Source organism: Abramis brama (assembly GCF_963993115.1).
Source record: "Abramis brama genome assembly, chromosome: 7".
Lineage (NCBI taxonomy): Eukaryota > Metazoa > Chordata > Actinopteri > Cypriniformes > Leuciscidae > Abramis > Abramis brama.
This window is the reverse complement of record NC_139969.1, coordinates 12,152,313-12,173,329: the sequence shown is the minus strand read 5'-3', so window position 1 is coordinate 12,173,329 and position 21,017 is coordinate 12,152,313. Positions and strand designations below refer to the sequence as shown.

General features: G+C 36.9%; 1 protein-coding gene across 2 annotated transcripts in view; it reads left to right on the top strand.

Moving 5' to 3' along the window:
- The window catches only part of epha4b (eph receptor A4b), a 127,216-nt gene that overhangs the window by 47,266 nt on the left and 58,933 nt on the right, over nucleotides 1–21,017 (top strand). For both annotated transcript variants that reach the window (XM_084119060.1, XM_084119059.1), the window contains exon 4: nucleotides 19,856–20,011. In XM_084119060.1, the coding sequence (XP_083975186.1) occupies nucleotides 19,856–20,011 (156 nt within the window). The remainder of the gene's footprint in view (nucleotides 1–19,855; nucleotides 20,012–21,017) is intronic.

The following is a 21,017-nucleotide window of genomic DNA, read 5'->3' as shown; positions in this document are numbered from 1 at the left end:
GTTCACAAGTCTCGTACACCCTTTGTCAGCTGCACCATGATGTTCATTCTACCCACCCTCCATCCTGCAGACCACGGTTTATTTAGAGCAGCTATGGTGTTCGAATTAGGGTTGGACCTGTACATCTTTTTTTATTTATGTTTTGCCTGTATCTAATGCTCATCAAGGCTGCATTTTATTTTGGATAAAAAATATGGTAAAAACAGTAACATTCGGAAATATTTTTTTTTTAAATATATTTTTTATTTAAATATATTTTAAAATGGGTTTTTTTTTTCTGTGATGGCAAAGCTGAATTTTCAGCATCATTACTCCAGTCTTCAGTGTCACATAATCCTTCAGAAATCATTCTAATATGCTGATTCAGTGTTGAAAACAGTAATATTTAATATTTCTGTTGAATCCCCCCCCCCCCCCCCCCATTATTCTTTGATGTTATAGAAAGTTCAAAAGAACAGCATTTCATCGCTGTCTGGCAGAAACCTTGTGTCTCCATAATTCATCTTTAAATCATTACTGTTGGTCACCATTTACTTCTGTGTGTGGGTTTTGCAAATATTTAAATAATGAAAAGTAATAAAAAGAGCCTGTGATTAACTCCATTAGATCCTCAAACTGTCTGTAAAACCTCAAAACTCCACCCACCTCTATTGTAAATAAAGCACCATTTCAGCTAGTTTGCAATGCAAAAGAACTGGTTCTTTGAATAAATACAGTGTTTTCAAGAAACACTTTATTTATAAAGGCTAATGTTTTATGTATTTGAAGAGCTGAGAAGAGTGCCTCAGTCTAGCATTTGTCGTCGAGTCATAGTCAATACTCTCTTAAATGGCCTGTGTGAAGAGCACTTCATCTTTTATGAGATTTTGGCCAAATGACTTAAAAAACTGAGTGTCCATATAGCTACAGTAAACTTTATAACCTGTAAGTTGAAAGTGCAAGTGCACTTACTGCTGGTGCACTTACTGCCTCAGATGCGGCCATTTGAATGTCTGACAAAACATGAATGTCCAAAATTCTTTGAAATTCGCTGGTCAAAAACCCCAGACATTTGAGCTTTATTTCGATAAAATGTTAATAACAAAATAACAAAAGTGTCTGAACATATATAAAGCCACAATATCAACTTTTGACAAAAAAAAAAAAAAATCTGTGTTTTTTCCATTTGGAGATATGAAGTTTAAACCCCACAGCGACAATTTCTTTAAAATAGTAACATTTATAACATTACAAAAGATTTCTGTCACTTTTGATCAATCGAATGCATCCTTGCTTTCTATATCTCATATATATATATCTAGCAGTATATCTACATCTACTATATCTATATACAGGATAGAGGCCAATATTTGCTTTGAAGCATTAGTCATGGTAAGAGCATTAGATGTGTGAAGACTATTCACAGTGGTTTAACCCTGAATGACATGGTGTCAGAGGGGTAGCTGAATGAACTTGACTCCACCTGGTAACAACAGTCTTCAGACAGGAAGCCTTTATATCAATGTCTGTATAAGTGAATAGGCTCTTCTGAAGGATCACCAGTGCTCTCTAATACAGTATCATTGGATCACTTGCATGGATTCGAAGTGTTCTTGGCATTTAAGTTAAGGAGAGACAGGTGTTTTTAGGCTTGACATTCTATAGCTGATAGGGCTAGACAACATATACCATGGTTTGCAAGACTGCTTTACGTCATTTACTATTATGTGGTGGCTACTGTAGTTAATTGGTCAAAAACTAAATCAGTGTTACAAATTACCCAATTTTGAATAAACATCTGACTGTATTTATATGGAGGCTAGCCTATTATGTTTAGGTGCTAAGTTTACATAAAAAGTTCTTATTAGGTTAGGTCAATTTGGTTTGGTACAGTAGTTTTATGATGGATATAAAACACTTTTTAAAAACTTGACTGCCTTTTAAGTAGGATTTAATGTATTGAGTTTTGAATCATAAGTTCTGCCTAAAGTGAGCTGACTCAGGGTCACACTGTTTTACAATGCTTTTAAATAAATTGTGAATGATTTTATAGAAATTCAAGTAATTTAAGGTTAAGGCACAAAACATTACTTAATGCACAATATACTGTGTATGAGAGAACTCTAAATTGGTGACCGCTGATGTTTTCCTTGGTTTGCTTGAAAATATGGATAGAAAGTTTTGCCTTTTCACCTGTCTTTCGATATCAAACTTTTCTGAATAATCAAGTCTGATAACCAGTTTTATTTCTGCAATATAGTTACAATGCAAACATGCTATACATGACAAGCAGGGGTGTCATCTTTTGTTCTGGAATCGGTGTGCTGAGCTCATAAAGATCCCGTCTGGAAAAGCTTCCTGGAGAGCTCCATGAGTCAAATCAGTCCAGGACAATAGAAAGCAGCAGGCCGTCGAGGAGGGCGAGACCCGGATATTACTGCGCTTATCAACGAGGAAGAGCTCATCAGGGTTCATTTGTACTCTCAAAGAAACGGACACTAAAATCCCTATCAGCCAGACTGAAAGGAGCGAGCTTTTCCTATTAGTTCTGACAGAGGGAGCATATGCTTCATCTGAATCAGTGTGCAGTTTTCAATCTGAAATCCATAACCTCCCATCTGAAGATGAAAGGAACAATGCCCCGCAGACAATCTGCCAGCTTTCGAGCTGGAGTTTACCAGCGTGTGAATGAGTGAATAGGGATGAGATATTGTGTCAGGTCAGACCTGTTATCAGTGTTTTCTCTCACGCAACGTGTGTATGTGTGTGTTTCTGTGTCCGTCGACAAAAGGAAGCATCACTTGCCATGTGGACCTGGGGGTCAGATCAACGGAGTCAGGATGTAATTTGCAGAAACCTGATACGTTCTAATGACCGCAGCCAAAAATTAGTTTTTATCTGGATCTTGTGATTTCAGTTTCATCGACTTTCCTAACTGAGAATGAAGGCCTAGGTTCTCTTATTTTTACTTCGGTAAAAACACCCTAGTTCCAAAATGCTTTCCTTTTGGAAATGAATCATCATTAAAAGGGATAATTCATCCAAACATGAAAAAAAAAATCATGTCGTCTCTTCATTTTCCCTTCTTAACCATGTCATTCCAAACTGACTTTCTTTCTTTCTCAATTTGGTCCATATGACTTGTGCTTTATAATACAAGTCTTCTGAAGCCACATACTATTGTGTAAGGAGCATAAAGTGATTTATTATATATAATTATATATATTAATATATTAATTAGTATTATGATTATTTATTATTGTTATTATTTGAGCCATATTGTATCATTCATTGATAGAATTTTATTTTGTAATATATATTGAATAGATATGTATAAAATATAGCTATACATGCCATTATAACAAAATATGTAAATACAGTATAATGTATATTTCCCACAGAATAAATTAATCCTTTTTAATTATTATTTTGGTTTATACTATTTTAGTTATCTTCAGTGAGTTTCTTTACTTTGTCATATATATATATATATATATATATCTTGCCTAGACACTTGGCATTCCTTCTTTATCAATCCTTATCAAAAGTGCATACTGTTGCATACTGAATGATATTTTAAAACATTTGATCAGACCAAATGGATGCGTTTCTGCTGATTTCGTTGGGCAGAGAATAAAATTAGGCTAGTTCTTTAGAATTCAGAAACACAGTTTGACTCTACTCTCCCAGTGAGAGAGATGTGAGGTTTTAGGAGCAGGGGGTTGTTTGTATTTCTTCATGTCAGATATTTCACGCGCAGAAGAGCTCAGAAGGAGGTTTCAGAGTGCTTGCAGAAAGCTGGGCTGTAGTTTTATAGGCCTTTACTTAACTGGCGCTGAGTTTATCCTATAAATGGCACAGAGCGGGACGTAGCCTTGACATTCCTCCATCTGAGAAAACATACATGGACTTAAAACTTACATGGCAGTAGGGATGTGCAAAACTGCATATATCTGTCACTGTGTGCATATTGCTGTAGCGCTCGTCCTGTTTACCATGCAAACTGTCTAACTGCTGAAGCGCAGTTCGGTGTTAGCATGCTTGTTTTGAGCACAGGAATCAAAAAAATAAAGACCCATTGGTCCTTACCTGACACACTGCCTTTTTTTTTCCGGAAAGGACTACACGTGTGTGATTTGTATTTTGTGCTAACTGCCAAAGACTGAGTTTCACGACATATTATGTGCATGTTTTCTTTGGTAAGGAAGCATCTGGTTGTGAGATAGATGTAAATGTAGAGAGAGAAAGAGAGAAAGAGAGCGGTCTCCAGACAGCAGGCACAGGGCTGTAGCACCTGCCGCAGCAACGTGAGTCCCAGCCCGCAGCGTTAAATATTTACTGCTCATTCTCACACATGACAACACAGATCACACAGCCAGCTCCCTTCACTCTCTCTGCATCCCTCACTCCTGAATCATCCCTATCCTCACTTGTCTTTTAGCACTCTTTTTCTTTAGTAAGCTATTTTGATAACACTTTACAGTTTATTATTGCTTGTTTATTATTGCATTGTGAATTTATGACATTATTTTCATGGCAGTTTCAAAGACATTTTCCACCCAAATTATTATTACAAATTCATTTTTAAATGCATTCATTTAACTTGGCTGAATCAACCTGACTACATTACTATTTTTTTTCATCACGATTAAATGCCCCCCCCCCCCCCCCCCAAAAAAAAAAAAAACCAAACAAACAATTAAATAAAAAACTATTTTTATAAAATAACATTATTTATTATATATTTAGTACAGTATAATATAGTATAGTACAAATATATATTATATGTTTTTGTTAATTGTTAAAATAATTAACAAAGGTAACTAATACTATACTTTTGGACATTATTTCATTATGATATTTTTATGGCACACACATTTTCCTCCCAAATTGTCATTATAAATTCTTATTATTAATTCCAGCAATGAGAATAAGATTTCACATTAATTAATTTATTTCATTTAATTTTATTTATTTACCAAAAAATGCTAGTATGCACAACTTTTTGTAGAGCCTGAGCAAAATCTTTAATTATTTGATGGGAAATTTGTCAGTAATTTTCATTGTTGACATGCATAAATGTTTGTGCTCTTGTTGTGAATAGTCCTGCGCATGGTCCTTACGACTCCAGTATGCTTCTAGCATGCTTAGACGTTCCATAGAACTGGCACATGTGGCTGTCCAGCACACAAACTCTTTATTCCTCATCCTCTCTCTCATTTCTTCAGGCTCCGTTCCTGAACACATGCTGCGTCCAGCTATACACACATAAGCAGAAACGCAGCTGGGATCGATTAAGGTTTTGTTGTGTGTTTGGGTGATTATAGTGTCTGTAGGCATGCATGAAATTAGTGAGTGATTAGTGTGGCTCACTGCTGAGTATCTGGACCGAAGCTTTACTGGGGTTGAGACGCCCAGCCGGGATTTACCTCACTGAATTCCTTTCTCGTTCTCCGGAGCTTTTTTCGCTCATCCCCCAACCCCCATATTTCTCTCTCGCTGTCTTTTCTGAGCGTTGTCCCATCTCCTTTCAAACAGTTGGATGCTCCTATGTTTCCAGAGCACTTTGTAGAGAGTGTTTGGGGGAAAAGGGGGATGAAACACCAGGCCTCACTCTGTGCTTGTGCTTTTTTCATTTTTTTTTTTTTCTTCCCAGCCCGTTTAGCATTCGCATCAACATTTACGGGTAGTTATGGGATGGGAATGTCTTCAAAGATTGAGTGTGTGTGTGTGTGTCTGTGTGTGTATGTTTGCCTCCTGCTGTGACTGTCTGTCAGAATGTGACCCTGACCCCTCCAGAGCTCCTGCACTAATATTTATTTAATTTCAAATGACCAGCACAATGCCAAGAGGTCAAAGAGGAATAACAACCACAAACTGGCAGACGGAGACCAAAGCTGGAGCCCTGACTTCCTGTCTATCTCTCCGTCTACATATCTTTTTTTTTTCTTCTTTTTTTTTTTACTTATTGCTTATCTGTTTGAGTGATTGAAATCTGGGCAGCAGGTCATGTTTTTGTATCAGTGAAACTGTTTTAGACTTTAAGCATTTTAGAATACTCACACACACATCCAGTACACTTAGTGTTGTACATGTGCACGTTTACACACTGTCCCATGTACAGTGCATAAGTGTACCTACAATAATTTTTGGTGGCCCTGTTGTGTGGCAATTTTGCAGGTCAGCTCATTTAGTAACTAGCTTTATTCAAGCCAAAAATATATTTTTAACATGATTAAATCAACCTGACTTCATTAGGTAGTGTTTTTATGTCATGAAGAAATGGCTCATATTTAACCCCTAAAAATAAAATAAATAAAATAATATAAAACATTATTTTAGGTTATGAAATAAAATGATTAATACAATTTTATATATATATATATATATATATATATATATATATATATATATATATATATATATATATATGCATTTATGCAAATAAACATTATCCTATCAAATTATCACTACTTATTATTTTTTTAAATTATTATTATTATTATTATTATCATTATTATTAATCCAGCAATGAGAATAAGATTTTTTACAATAATTACAGTACATTACGGAGAATGAGTGGAGGGGTTTCATATCTGATTAATTGTTATAAAAATTATCTTTTGATTTTGGGATGAAATGTGTCATTTCTTGATTTTTTTTTTTTTTTTTTTTGAGATGCACACACAAGGATAATAATATATTAAGGACATGATTATGCAAAATCAACTAAACTAGAATGAATCATGAAAAATATCATGTTTCTATATACACATGTTCTAGAACAATTTGTACCACAGTGCCAAGAGTCAAAGCAGCAATGCCTCGTCCCACACACTGCTGTCCCAGTGATTGATGGGAAATGAAGTTTTGTGGTGGATTGGCCAAAACCAGCGAGCCAGGAGAGACATGATGTTCCCCTTCACTGATCTAAATAATATGAAAGGGTTTACTTAGTATTGGGAACGTGCTCTGCTTAAATGGGGCAATGCAAACTCACTAAGGTTTTATGGGTAACGTTTTATTTATTTATTTATTTTTACAAGTGCACCTTTGCATCAAATATTCTTGTGTGCATGTTTGTTTGTTCATGTGTGAGAGTGTGAAGACTTGTGCTTGCTTTATCCATTATAATGTCACTCAGAGCTTGATCTGGGGAGTCTGGGATATTTCCATTCAGCCCCCCCGACTCACAGATGCTCAGTTTGGACATTTTGTGGGATAATCACCAAATTAATTCATCTGACTGAATTTGGGATAAGGTGGGCAAAGGTCACAGAGAACTGTTGTAGCAGTGGTCTCCATTCAAAATTCAGCTAAATATAATTCATTCATTCAGCTAAATATAATTTCTTTGGGATAAGACAAAGAGAAGTCTCAGTAAAACAGTGTTACTGAATTGTTATTATTATTATTGTTATTATTATTATTTTTGTACCCATTGGTACATTTCAAGAACGCTTTGTCAACATCAAACCTGAAATTCATTCATTCATTCATTCATTCATTCATTCATTCATTCATTCATTCATTCATTCATTCATTCATTCATTCATTCATTCATTCATTCAGTCAGTCAGTCAGTCAGTCAGTCAGTCAGTCAGTCAGTCAGTCAGTCAGTCAGTCAGTCAGTCAGTCAGTCAGTCAGTCATTCATTCATTCAGTCAGTCAGTGTATTTTTTTAATGTACTATTTAGGTCAGGAATCACTAATATAGAGCATAATAATAAGGGTCTGGAGAAACCCATTACATTTAAAAATATATATATTTGGTCACACTTTAGTTTGGGGAACACATATTCACTATTAACTTAAACTTTTGGCTCAAACAATTCCTAACTCACTGCTTATCAATAGCTAGTCAGGTAGTTGTTGTAGTGGTTAAGGTTCTGTATGGGTAGAATTAAGGGATGTAGAATATGGTCATGCAGAATAAGGCTAATAAGAAACTAGTTAATACTAAACTAGCTAATAAGAAACTAGTTAATAGTGAGAACCTAAACTAAAGTGTTTCCAAATATTTTTAGTACAATAAAATGAATGTATTATGTAAGGTAATGTTGATTTGTTTTTGTTTTATAATATATATATATATATATATAAACAAATCTAACATTAACTAGCTACCTACCAAATGTTAGCTAAAATGGGATGAAATGCATAAATTACCTCAGTACATGCTGTAAAAGTGGGTGGACACTGTTGCGCTCCATAAATGGTTTCATCTGATAATGAGTTTCTATGCATTTGCTTTTCCGTTCGCTTTCCTTTGCTACTGCTGATTGTTTTAGGTCTTCACTCTTTTACACCCCAAGCCTGAGCTGTTATTTTTCCCCTTTTCTTTTTCTTTAACCAGCAATCTTTCCATTGACAGAGATAATTATTCAGTGACCCGTTTAGCTCAGAAAACAGCAGCCGACGAGATAAATGCATTTTGTTGAAGCAACTCCCGGGTGAATAAGTGCCCTGTGCATGATTGTGGGCCGCCTGTAGCTATTACAGAGAAAAGCCCTTAGTTCAGCTCATCTGGAGCTCTGGCTGGCCTGGAATAGGGACATGTTGATTTCCTATTGATGCACTGCAGCGTTCAGGCTTAGCATGAAGAGGAGAGAGAAGAGTTTAAAGATGATTTTCAAAGAGTCTGTCCTCCCCTGGATGACACAAAATCAATATCGTAGATCAGGCCGCCAGCCCACTGCCCATCAGGTGAATGAAAATGGTGAGAGAGGAAGAATCTCTGGGTTTTTGTGAAGCCGTCAGCAGAGTTTCATGTTGAATTATGCTCCTCTCCATTAAAGTATCTTGTTTAGTGTATTTTAGTGCTATTTTACTATCAGCAATACCTGACTGTGTGTGTGTGTGGTACAGGTATACCTGAAGTAAGGGGGACAAAATGTCCCCACAAAGATGAAAAATTGGTAATATCCGAAATCCTTGTGGGGACTTTTTTTTTTTTAGTGCCCATGAGGAAACGGCTTATAAATCATAGTAAGTGATGTTTATTGAAAATGTAAAAATGCTGAAGTTTTATGTGATGGGAAGGTTAAGTAGATAGAATACACAGTATAAAAATACAGTTTTTATAGTATAAAAATCATTGTCTATACTAGAATGTCTCCATAAAACATGAAAACCGAACGTGTGTGTTCACACACACACATACACAGACACAGCCACACAGCCACATATTCACAGAACTCTATTTTACCAATAAGGCTGAATCTTTGACAAACAAAAAAACAGATGTATTAGAAATCGTACTTGGGGGCATATTATTATTATTATTATTTTTAATTAGTTAAATAACCTATGTATTAAATATTAGTTAAATATGTATTATTTATTAATTTACATAATGCCATGTAAAACAACTTGTTGTTTTACAACACAATCAATGTAATTATCTCATACATATTTATAAGGTGTTATATGAAGTTTAAAGGCATTATGAATATTTATTTATGTATTTAATACATTTATAATCTTTTATATTATAAACTATATATTTATATTTATTTTAAATAAAATGATTAATAGTATTAGTAGTAATAATAGTATGTTATTAGTATGTATATTAGTATGTTAATAATAGTATGTATTTATAATTGTAGCAATTTAATTATTTATATATTATTTATATATTTATTTATTATATATTACATTATGATATTAATATAAATTATAATACATTTATTAAATGTGGTATATATATATTTTATATATTTATATAAAGAGCACTTGAATATGACTGTGTGTTGCCCCCTCATCTGAGGTTATATGAGTCATGTTGTCAGAGCTGTCCTCTTCTCAGCTGACTGGCAGACTCCCTCCGAGAGAAGCTGAAGGAGAGAAATATGGAGAGGGAATGAGGAGGAGAGCGAGAGGAGGAGCGGTGTGGGGATTTGGTTTGCTTCAGTGCTTATTAGGATTTAGCCCTGATTTGGGCTCTTATGAAGGCACTCAGGTTGCATTTAGCCAAGCTGTGAATGTCTCAATTTGGCCTCCAGAGCTTTAGCTCAGTGCTTGCTAACCGGGCAAAACATTTCAGGTCACAGTTGTGTTTTATGTAACCCTTGAGGAGAGCTTATAAGTCTGGTGAGGTGACAGTTGTAGACAATATTCAGCTCAGAAATTTCCAGAAGGCACAAAAAGAGCTGATAAGAGCCTGAGCGATTTTAGAAATTAATTGAGAGTGTGACTAGGCATGCTAGTTAAATGGAGGAAGATTGAAGCCTTAAAACATCCAATCAGAATTCAGAGACATTACTAGCTGTTATTTTATCATTTCATAATTTACTCACCATCATGTTGTGGCAAACCTGTATGACTTTCTTTATTCTTCTACAAAATTTTCCTTTTTGCTTGAACCATCACATTCGTAAGTATTTATAAAACTGATAGTTATGTTTCTAATTTCTGATAGGATGACCTGTTTTTGAAGGCTGTAAAATCCAAGCACACATTTGCTGAGTTTTGATTGAACCAACTGTCCCTTTGGCACTTCCATGGCGCAATAGCAGCACGCTAATCGTCAAGGTGTGTGAACTGCTAATTGTGTTTGTTCTAGGTTGTTAGATTCTATGTTCCTGCACAGGAAGTGCAGCTAGTTATGTTGTCGCTACAGCAGTCCACCACATGCACGGTATTGTTCCGAAACGTTAACGCCACATCTGTCACAGGCATCAAAAGCAGAGAGGTAAACAAAGAGATTTGGTTTTACATCTCACTCCCCTACGCCACCCTCATTCCTGCAGAGATATCCGTCTGCTCCTTTGTCTGCCAGATACACTCTACTCTCTCATGACAAATGAGGCCTGTCATTGTTTAGAGCCCTTCAGGAACAGCTCCTTATGTCAATGTCCAACTCTAATACGTTCAGGGAACGGTTTTATGAAATCATAAACAGTAAATGGAGATGCAGGTATAGAGGCCCGGCAGTGCCAGCGAATGACAAAAAGAGTTCCTGGAAATCTAACACTAGCCGGCATTGAAATTGAATCCCTTTATCTCTCCGACGTTTATTAGAGGCAGGAACAATTGTCTGCCATGTTTTTCATATCCTGAGATTTGAATGTGATTTGCGCCGAGCCTGGCTGATACAGTCCAGTTGTTTCTTCTTAAATAACATTAGCACCTGTGTTGCATTGCCTTTTCAAAGATATCAGTGAATGAGTCGTCTTTTCATTAGAGTTTAGCGGTTATGTGCTGAAGTGCATTTTGCGGCCGGATCAGATACTTGTAATGTATCTGACCCATGTTTGCTCTGCATACAATATGGTAAAATGTGGAGGAAGTTATGAGGAAGTGGTTGTGTTTATGTGCTGGATGTCCTCGACCCCTACAGCGGCCCCTCAGGCTTTAAGACAAGTCAAATCCTATTATCTCCCACCCTGTGTCTATTGAATCTTTCTGTATTGAAATTCAATAGAGAGGCCTTGCGTAATCCCATAGAAACATTCTGCTTAAGGGAGGGGATTATTAAATGAGAGAGTTATCTTAAAATGACATTGCCCTGACGGCCACAGAGGCCAGTCACGTGTCTCTCTTTCCAGGCTATGAGGAGATATTCAAAGTGGCCCAATTTATATGAATTAGTATGCAGTGTGTATGCTATGCAGTATGCACAATATAAAAATGCAAGTAATGGGTGGTTGACTTATTACGTGCCAGATTGTGTAGTGTACAATAGAGTCGTACTAATTAGTTCTAATTTATTATTTGATTCAGTTATTAGTAATTTGTACTTCAGCTTATACTAATTTCATTTCATTTAGTTGCCAGGTCAACATTTCTAATGTTCATTAAATATATATACTGTATATATTATTATTATCTTATTTCAACTTTACATTAACTAAAACTATGAATCATAATATTTGTTACTTACGTCCCCCTGTGGCAAAAGTCAAGCTTTTGATGTTGTTTATATGTCTATGAGGTGTTTTAATATGCTTTAAGAGAAACCATGTGCAAATTCATAAGTCAGCACCATTGCTGAGTATTTTCTCCTTAAAACTGCAATGAACCAAAGACGGTCTCAAAACTACCTGACGTTTCTGACGTCACAAACTACCTTGTAACAAATCGCATCAACGTGTGATCGTCAACAAGTGGATCTCTGAGCTGGTGTGAGTGAGTGGAGGCGGGGCTAATTTGATATCCATATGGCCGCGTATACTAAATGAAGCAAGGGTGTAGAGTAACATTCAAGCTGTTTTAAGGCATGACAAAAACATTTTTTAAAGCATTTTCTTTTTAAATATGTCATTTTGGTAATCATAGGTGAGTTTTAAGGAATAAAATGATTGACTACAGAGGGACTTTAACAATAACAACAATGCTAAAACAAATGTCTGTTATTATACAGACAAGTAAATAGAGGCAAAATAGTGTCAAATGTTTCACTATTATAGCAGATTTCAGATGTGACGATTCGATTACGTTGAATTTGTCATTTCCAGTGTGGGTGTGTTTGGAGAAAGGCTTATCTTAAGCCCTGGATAGAGTGACTTCTTCCATTTTCTTTCCCCGTGTGTTTGTGGGCAATCAGATGGACCCTCACCCTCCACCATGAGTGTGATGTGCACGTCCTGATATCATATGATGCAGTAACACCAGCTCTTAGAGTCTCCACACAGCCTTATCACACACAGACCAGGAAGCAACTCACTGTGCTGGTGATTACCTACCGTGTGTGTGTGTGTGTGTGTGTGTGCTCCAGTAATGATGTCATCTTCCAGGATGTAATTCACAGTTATCTAGGAGTGTGTGATTTCTATTTCTCTGCCTGAGGTAGCGAGAGACACCGAGACACCTCTGCTGGTATATTCTCTCTCTCACACACACTTGTTTAGCCCGGGGACCAGGTATTGCTCTCTCAGGATGTGATTGTATTTCATATGAATTTCACACTTGTTGGGGAAAAAACCCTAGCATATCCTAGACTGTTGTGGAAACACATCCATATTCTACAGAGGTTTTAGACCCATTTGCTCAACTAGCCATTAGATTGCTGCTGCTTTTTTTCCACGTCTACCTTTCAGCAGCAATGCACTTGTTATAAAAAGCAGTGAATTAGCAGCTACATCCAATCATACATCATTTGATACTTGTCATACATTGATAATCTCAGGTAAACTCATGAGCGATTAGTTTAGCGGGGAAAATTGTGGAAAGCAGAGGCCAAAAAAATTAGCTGAGATGTGTGTGCGCTTGTCTTCACCATGCAAATAACATTGTCTTTATTAATGCTGATGCAAGGTAGCTTTTGCGAACACCCTTATTTAGGAGGCGTGGGTCGTGCTCGGCACCAGAGCACTGTTTACTTACTGTCATTCCTTTAAAAAGACAAACGCAGACTGATGCATTATGTATGAGCACGGCGAAGGCTGTGGGGTTTGTCATTTTCTGTCTTGCAAATTTGTTCTCTACCCGAACAAAGGGCAGTAATTGAAAAACGCACACCTCTGCTTTGACGTCTGATTGGATAAAGAGGGATGTTGTTGAAATCTGTTCTGCCTGTTTACTGCTGTGATAGCCAATTAGCACAGGGAAAATATGTTTAGATTATAATCAGTGATACATCGATGCGATGTGACAGCGTTGCAGTCGGCTTACTCAAACGGGTCATACTTCATCAGGGGCGTACGCGGGGCTGTCGGGTCCGGTTGGACTTCTGTGCAAGAGATGGAGGAAGTGAATCAGGATATGTAGATGAAAGGTGAACTCATGAACTCATTTTGTAATTGATTACTCACTTGACTGTTGACTATGATATCAGTACTGCTGAGATCAGACATTTCATGTTCATTAAATGGATGCATACTTAACATAAATCCTGCTTTATTTCTTTTTTCATCTCTCGTATTTTCATCTCCCCCCCCCCCCCCCAAGCATTATTATAACACAACACACAATTATCGAACATCATAAAATGCTCTCGCCATAAAATATTTGAGCAATGCCGTAATCAAATTCCACGGATGACCGCTGCTCGGTAAATTAAAATGACGATTAAGTTTGTCTCATAAACAATGTTGTCTCGCGAGTAGATCGTTTTCATCAGTTCTCACCTCCCCATCGCATTTTCTCTTCTCTTACATTCAGGAATCATATCTAAAAGCTATTGATTGCCATAAACAAAGAGCGGGAGTCAGATGGGTATGAATTTTTAATGGGGCAAACCTCCTGGAGATATCCGAGATGTAGATTTCTGTAGCGTTCGCTTCCCCTTGTCTTTTGATTTACTGTATGTGTTAGAGCGCACGCTGTGGGAAGATACCACTGCAGTCAGAATCCTAAATAGTGAAAAATCTCTCTGTTGCGAATTGCGATGCATGACGAATGGGCCGTCTTATACAAGAAGCATAGACGTAGATTTGGCGGTCCCAAGTGTACCATCTCCATTCCTATAAAGTTTGAAAGGTAGTGAGTTGTCTATAAAAAGTGATACAGGTTGTACTTTTCATTATCATTTAATGTTAAAATCAAGTATGTCTAAATTGTAACTTATTCCACTGATAAGAAGAGTGCGAGAAACATTCATTTATGCTTCATCATTAGTGTTGTAGTGTTGACTACAGTAGATTCAGGCAGTGGTTCTGGTTTCTTTCTGGTATCACAATGTGGCTATTTGGGTCTTTCTTCATGCCGGAATGCAGGAATGAACATGTGAGATGTTCAGCCTCTCACAGGATCTTCTCTCAACATCTGGCCTGCTAGATATGGACACACACTAGGGCTGGGTGATATGGCCAAAAAATCATATCTCTTTATTTTTTGGTTAAATGGCAATACAATATATATATTTCGGCACTTTCTACGTTTTTCTATTTGGATAAAGAAAATCTGTATTTATTTAAAAAAAAAAAAAAACACATCCTGCCCAATGATATCCTACAAACAATGCTGATATTGAAGGATATGGAAACAAATACAGTGAATGTAATGTAGGCTATGCAATATATTATGTGCAAAAAGGTGGTTAAAATCACATTACATTTTAACATTGTAACATTACAATCTAAATAATGCTTTGGTTTTTAAATTGACTAATGGCTAAACTAAAAATGAAAATAAATACAAAAGCACAAACTAATTATATTAGCCAGCATTTGATTACCCCATTATAATGGTCACTTTCATAAAAATGTACTTACTTGTAAGTTTAAAATTCCACATATGGGACATTTATTGTCTCCTACAACAAATATTTTAGCAATATGTATATTTTAGTCAGAATTATTGCGCTACTATTCTATTGTGCTCCGTCTGTTTGGAGCGCTCATTCACGGAAGCTTGAATTAGATTCACTTGCAGAAGGCTCGTCCTCTCCTGACAGTGAAATGGACATATTTGTTTGGTTTTCTAACATTTACAGATGGAGAATATACCTGTGAAATGTAAGTTAAGCACGGAGGAAAGCACCTCATCTCAAACTTATTAAACAGCGCAAGTAGCCTATTTATCTGTCAGCAACAGTATCTGTCAAAGCATCTGACAGGGCAAGCTGCTTTAAACTTGTTAACCAGTTATTTTGAAGCCCTTAATATAAGCTTGTGTCATGTTGTACAAAAATTGTACTATGAACTTTCACTACAGCAGCTCATACTGCGTCCTCTGCTATTTTTCAGATGTGCTCATATCAAGCTATTCTTTATTTATACAGTTTAGAGTTACAGGGACAGTGCACATTAATAAACATTTATGTCAATGTCCCTGGGCAGGTGTAATTACCCCATTTGATTACTACTGTATCGATATAAATGGTATTGCCTCATTCCATATCGTTTCTAAAAAATATATTGATATATTGTACAAACTCAATATACCTAACACACACACACACACACGCACACACACACACACTTTCTCTCTCTAACACTTCCAAAAAGAACACAGTGGCACAAAGAAATCTCCCCCAGAAGTTGTCTCTCCTAAAGTCATCAAAATTCAGTCCTATAGACTTAATTCAGGGTAGACGCCACATAGATTTTTATTCGGGTTGAAACAAGGCTGTGAGGATTAGTCTTTGCAATGGCATGTGATGTATAATGGTTCTAGATTACATGTCATTTTCACAAAGTTTGTGGAAGTTTTTGTCTACTGAAAGTCTTGTAGAAATATTTCCTCAGCTGAACAATCTGTGTTGTTAAACAACAGTACAGTCCTTCTGTATACCTCACTGTATCCCTCACAGTCTCATTTTTATTCATGTAAAAAAAAATATATATATATATATATATATATATATATGGCGCTATACCCTAAGTAGTATGTTTGTAGGATTCATTTTAAGCAGCATGCTAAAACCCTCAATGACCAGTTACATCTCTCTATGTATCCTCCATGTAAACATTTTTTATTTTTATTTGTATTAAATATTTATTATATTGACATATTTGTTGTTGTTGTTTTTTTTGTTTTAATAAATGTTATAAATGTATTTATTTATAAATCACAGCACGCAAAAACCTTAAAGCTTATCCCTGGTGCTTGCTTGCTTGTTTTATTTATTTTAATATTATAAATGTATTATTAATGAATTATTTTTAAAGCTCTGCTGGAAAAATAAATCTTTAAAAACTCACTAGTAGACTATTTTACTAAGTATACTAAGTATTGGATAACCATTCCTTCATTTTCCCTGACATGGAAATTACGCTGTTGGGAGGAATCTTACTCAAATAGTACTTATGTCTTTAATTCTGTCAAACATTGCTATTCAAATAAACATCAGGTTTCCCTGAGCCTCGTCACTCCAATATGAGCAATTTCTAGTGTTTCACTCTTTGCTTGAAATTATTTGTGTTGAATATAATTTGGGTTTGGCTGAATGAACAAATTATGACTATTCAATCTTCGCCATAGTCATATTATTTTCCCTGCTTGAGTTCAGCACGGACGACTGAAATGGTTGTGGTAAAGCTGAGTCTTTGAAAGTCATCTAAACAGATGCTGGAGGCTATAGACTTCTTCTCTCAGAAACACTTTGTAAACTTTCAAAGATTGTTACTCGGAAGGGAATTTCCTGTGGTCGTAAGGGCCTGTGTGTGTTTGGTCAGGCTGCCTGGGAGTTCTGATATGACGCTATGGACCAGTGCCAGGAAGGAACAGCCAGGACCCCTCATCAACAGGCCAAAACTCTCCAGTACAGCGGCACGGTGCCCAGCCTTCACCCCAGACGCTCCGCTTCTGATTAGGCTTTCTAAGAGCAGAGCCCTACTTATCTCTGTTTCTCTCTCTCTCCTTCTCTTTCCAGCCACTACAACCCAACAAAAGGCCCACCACACTCAATACTAACACACTCTTGAACCTAATTTGAATCTATTTGTTTGGACTATTTAGGAGACCATGGAATGTCCCTTTTGGCTTACTTTTTATTTGAATAAGAAAAATGAAATGGGATGTAGTGGTGTAGTGTAGTGGTTATTTGGAAGGTTGCTGATTCGATTCCTTCATTCTCTGACTATTTAGTTCTAGCCTATTAAAATGAATATGTTTTTCTAGCTCATCAGGTAAAGCATTGTGCTATCAATGCTATGGTTTAGGCCTAGTTGTTCTTTGCTAAGGTGAGGTTTAGCCACCAGCACATCATCTCAATGAACATCATGTTCAGTGACAAGTATTGATTCTAGTTACTGAGATCAGAGTTCTAGTTGGTGTTCATACTGGGAGAGTGTTTGAGCCATAGCCTAGCGGTTAGCACCAGTGTCACCATTTTAATTAAACTTTTTAATTCAAATGTCATAACTCAATCGTCCGGTGACATCTTCTCTGAAAATATATTTGTGTAATACATGCGTATTACATGTTCAGTAGTTTTTCTTTACAAAGTGACCTCACCAACTACTGGCCTAGCATGCATAATACAACGTTTTTAATTGTTTTCGCTGATCCATGTGAACAGGGATCATTTTGACAACGTTGTCGCCTGTATGCGAAAAGCACAAAGGAAAAACTTTTCCGTTTTTAGTACATCGTTGTCGTGTAAACGTACCCTGAAAATAGAGATAACAGACCTAGCAATATATTTGTATTGCCAGCAACCTGTTACTCGCATGACATTGAAGCAATTAGCAAACAATAATGATTCAACAGTCCAATCAATTGTCGATAGACAAAATCCTACCCTACATTTTTAATGTATGTCATAAATAGAGAAGAAAAGCTGGTCACAATTTTCATTCCATGTTGACTTTAAGTCATTTTGCTTCTCAAGTAAATGCATCTACATGAAAATTTGGATATTAGAAAAACAAACCTACAGAGTAAGTTACTCTCCAAAACTATAGAACAAATGCTTTGATATGTTGAGATGTGGTGTTCATGCATGTGGTGTACGTGTCTTGCCCCTTCAAAAAACAACAGCAACAAAAAGTTAACCTGATGACTCCCGTGATAAATCAAAGAAACAGTGGAAAGTTGTGAAAGTGACACTTTGTATTTCTATTCATGTTTTCAGAGGAAAAGCAAGACAGCAGCGAATGATGTGAGAATGTATAGGAAGGTGGAGGTGGAGATTGGATCATGGCGGTGCAGGGTTAGCCTGCCGCTCTTTGCTGGGTGTGGATTTATGGGCGAGCAGGGGAGCTGGAAGCCTTGATTAAATCTGTGACCTTCACCACTCACACAGGCAATCAAGGCGAGGATAAATTCATCATTGCATTGATCCATCAATTGAATTGCGTTTCCGACACTAGCAATGGCTTGACCTCGGCGGCCAGCAGGATTGTCTAATTTGCTCGCGGTGCAGATTGCTAACGCTCTCGCCTTAACTGCACCATGAATTTACGTCTCTACCCCTGAGACGCACCATCATGAACCATCTCCCTCCCACCAACATCCCCTCGACGATTTGTATGCAGCAAAGCAATCAAATAAATATGCCCTTTCCAATTCATTAGCATTCACACGGGCCTCTAAATTTACATATATTAGAATATGCAGAAGCCCTTTGTGGTGTTTTTATTGGCGCCTTAAGCTGGAGTGAGGCTAACACTATGCTAAAGGCCTACTCACCACCTTCTTCTACTCCTCTACGCGCTCCATCTTTCAACCCTGTGTTTGTGTGAGCACTTTGCATTTGTAATTGGGTAAAAGGCTAAATTCCTCCTCACATATTTCAGAAATTGGGTCATCCATTGGGGCTCTGAGGCAAACAAATGAATGTGAGATGCAGATGTGAAAAAGATGGAAAAGAGACAGAGAGATAAATAGAAAAGAGAAAGCTAACTGTTTTCCCTTCACAGAAAAGGAGAGTCAGGTTATCCGGTTTGTAAACATAATCATGGTGTACTCGGAGGCAGGGAAATGTTGGAATTTGAATCCAGGTTTCAAGGATGTGTTTTGGTTTTGTGAAGTCCTTTAGGGACACTCTGCTACAAGAAACTATTTGTAATTCTTGCACTCGGGCTCGTTTTTCTGCAATGGTTATTTAAGTCCGTGTTGACTGACCCATTTTACACAACACAGGAAGGATGTTGTAACAACTCTGAAAAAGAAGAAAGAAATGTCTATTTACAGCTGAAGTGTGTACTTTTTGTGCCACCAGCAAACGGAATTACAAAAACAATAACTGGTTTTAAACAGGTTTATCAAAGGTTGTCTGATTAGTTCCACTCCAAACTCATCCTATTAGCTTCTGATGGCTGTTGGTTTTACATGTTTTTTCTGCTGGTCAAAGCTGGTCATTTGTGGACATTAGAGGTGAATCTGGAAGACCACCTTAGTCAGTCTGGTAGATCTTCTTTTTTAAAAACGAATCTAGCATAAAAGCTGATATGACTTTTTTGTTTCGATTTTTTGTTTCCTAGGAGTGCTCTGTAAAGCTGTAGCCCATGTCTAACCTTTCAGTCTTCTTGTTTCTGTTTTGCAGCCTGCAGGTCAGGCACCTACAAGGCCTCTTCCATGGATGCCTACTGCACCAAGTGTCCTCCGCACAGTTTCTCCCATCAGGAGGAAGCCTCAGAGTGTTCCTGCGAGAAGGGATTTTACAGAGCTGACATGGACCCGCGGTCAATGGCCTGCACCCGTGAGTGATCCAGTACTACAACCATAAATCTTTTTTAGGTAGATCATGCATGAATGTTGATAGGCAGAGAAATCCATGGATGGATGAACTGATGGAAAGAGGGATGAATGGATAGGGGGAGGTAATTATGAATGCATGAATGTATAGTATAAGTGTATGGATAAATAGACTGATGTGTGGATGGATGCATAGATGGATGGATGAACTGATGGAAAAAGGGGTAAAGGCATGGATGGATATGGAAAGTTGGTTGAATGGATAGTTCTAATTATACATGCATGGATGGATGGACAGATGGGTGGATGGATGGAGGGCTGGAGGCTGTTTTTCTTATTTATTCTTATAGACTGGGCTCAGTACATTTTCACCTTCATCACTGTCTCATCATCATAAATCACGTCAGATTGAACGTTCAGCTCTGCGTTTACAAGACTGGTGAGGTCACCTTATATAGACCAAGAGAGTGAGTCATTACCTATATATATCTGTGTGTGTGCTTGGGGTTGAAGCGTGGAAGAAAGAAAGAGAGAAATGAAAAATAAAGAAAGGAAAGAGAAAGAACGAACCCCATACGACAGATCCTAATTAAAGGACTCATTCATCTGATAAGGCAAATCATGCATGCAGCTAAACATATGGATCTACTTAATGACCTTCAGTTGTAGTACATCACACACACACTTACACACAAACTCACTCCCCACCCCCCACACATACACACTGCTTACTTAATGTAATGATAAAATAAATTAGGGCAACAGCAGTGAAATGGGACTGTTTGTACTGTATATGAAAATCATGTGCCAGGAAATAAAAATGATGTGCTAATGTGATTACTGAGAAACCAGCTGTAAATCACACACTTGCATATGAACAACATCTCATTCATGTGTCGCATGTCAATTTTGTTTTTACCTCAAATTAGAATGTGTATGCTAATTTTTAAGATTTAATTAACATCATAGTGTTTCAATCCAGCATTTTTATGCTTTATCCTAAAATATTT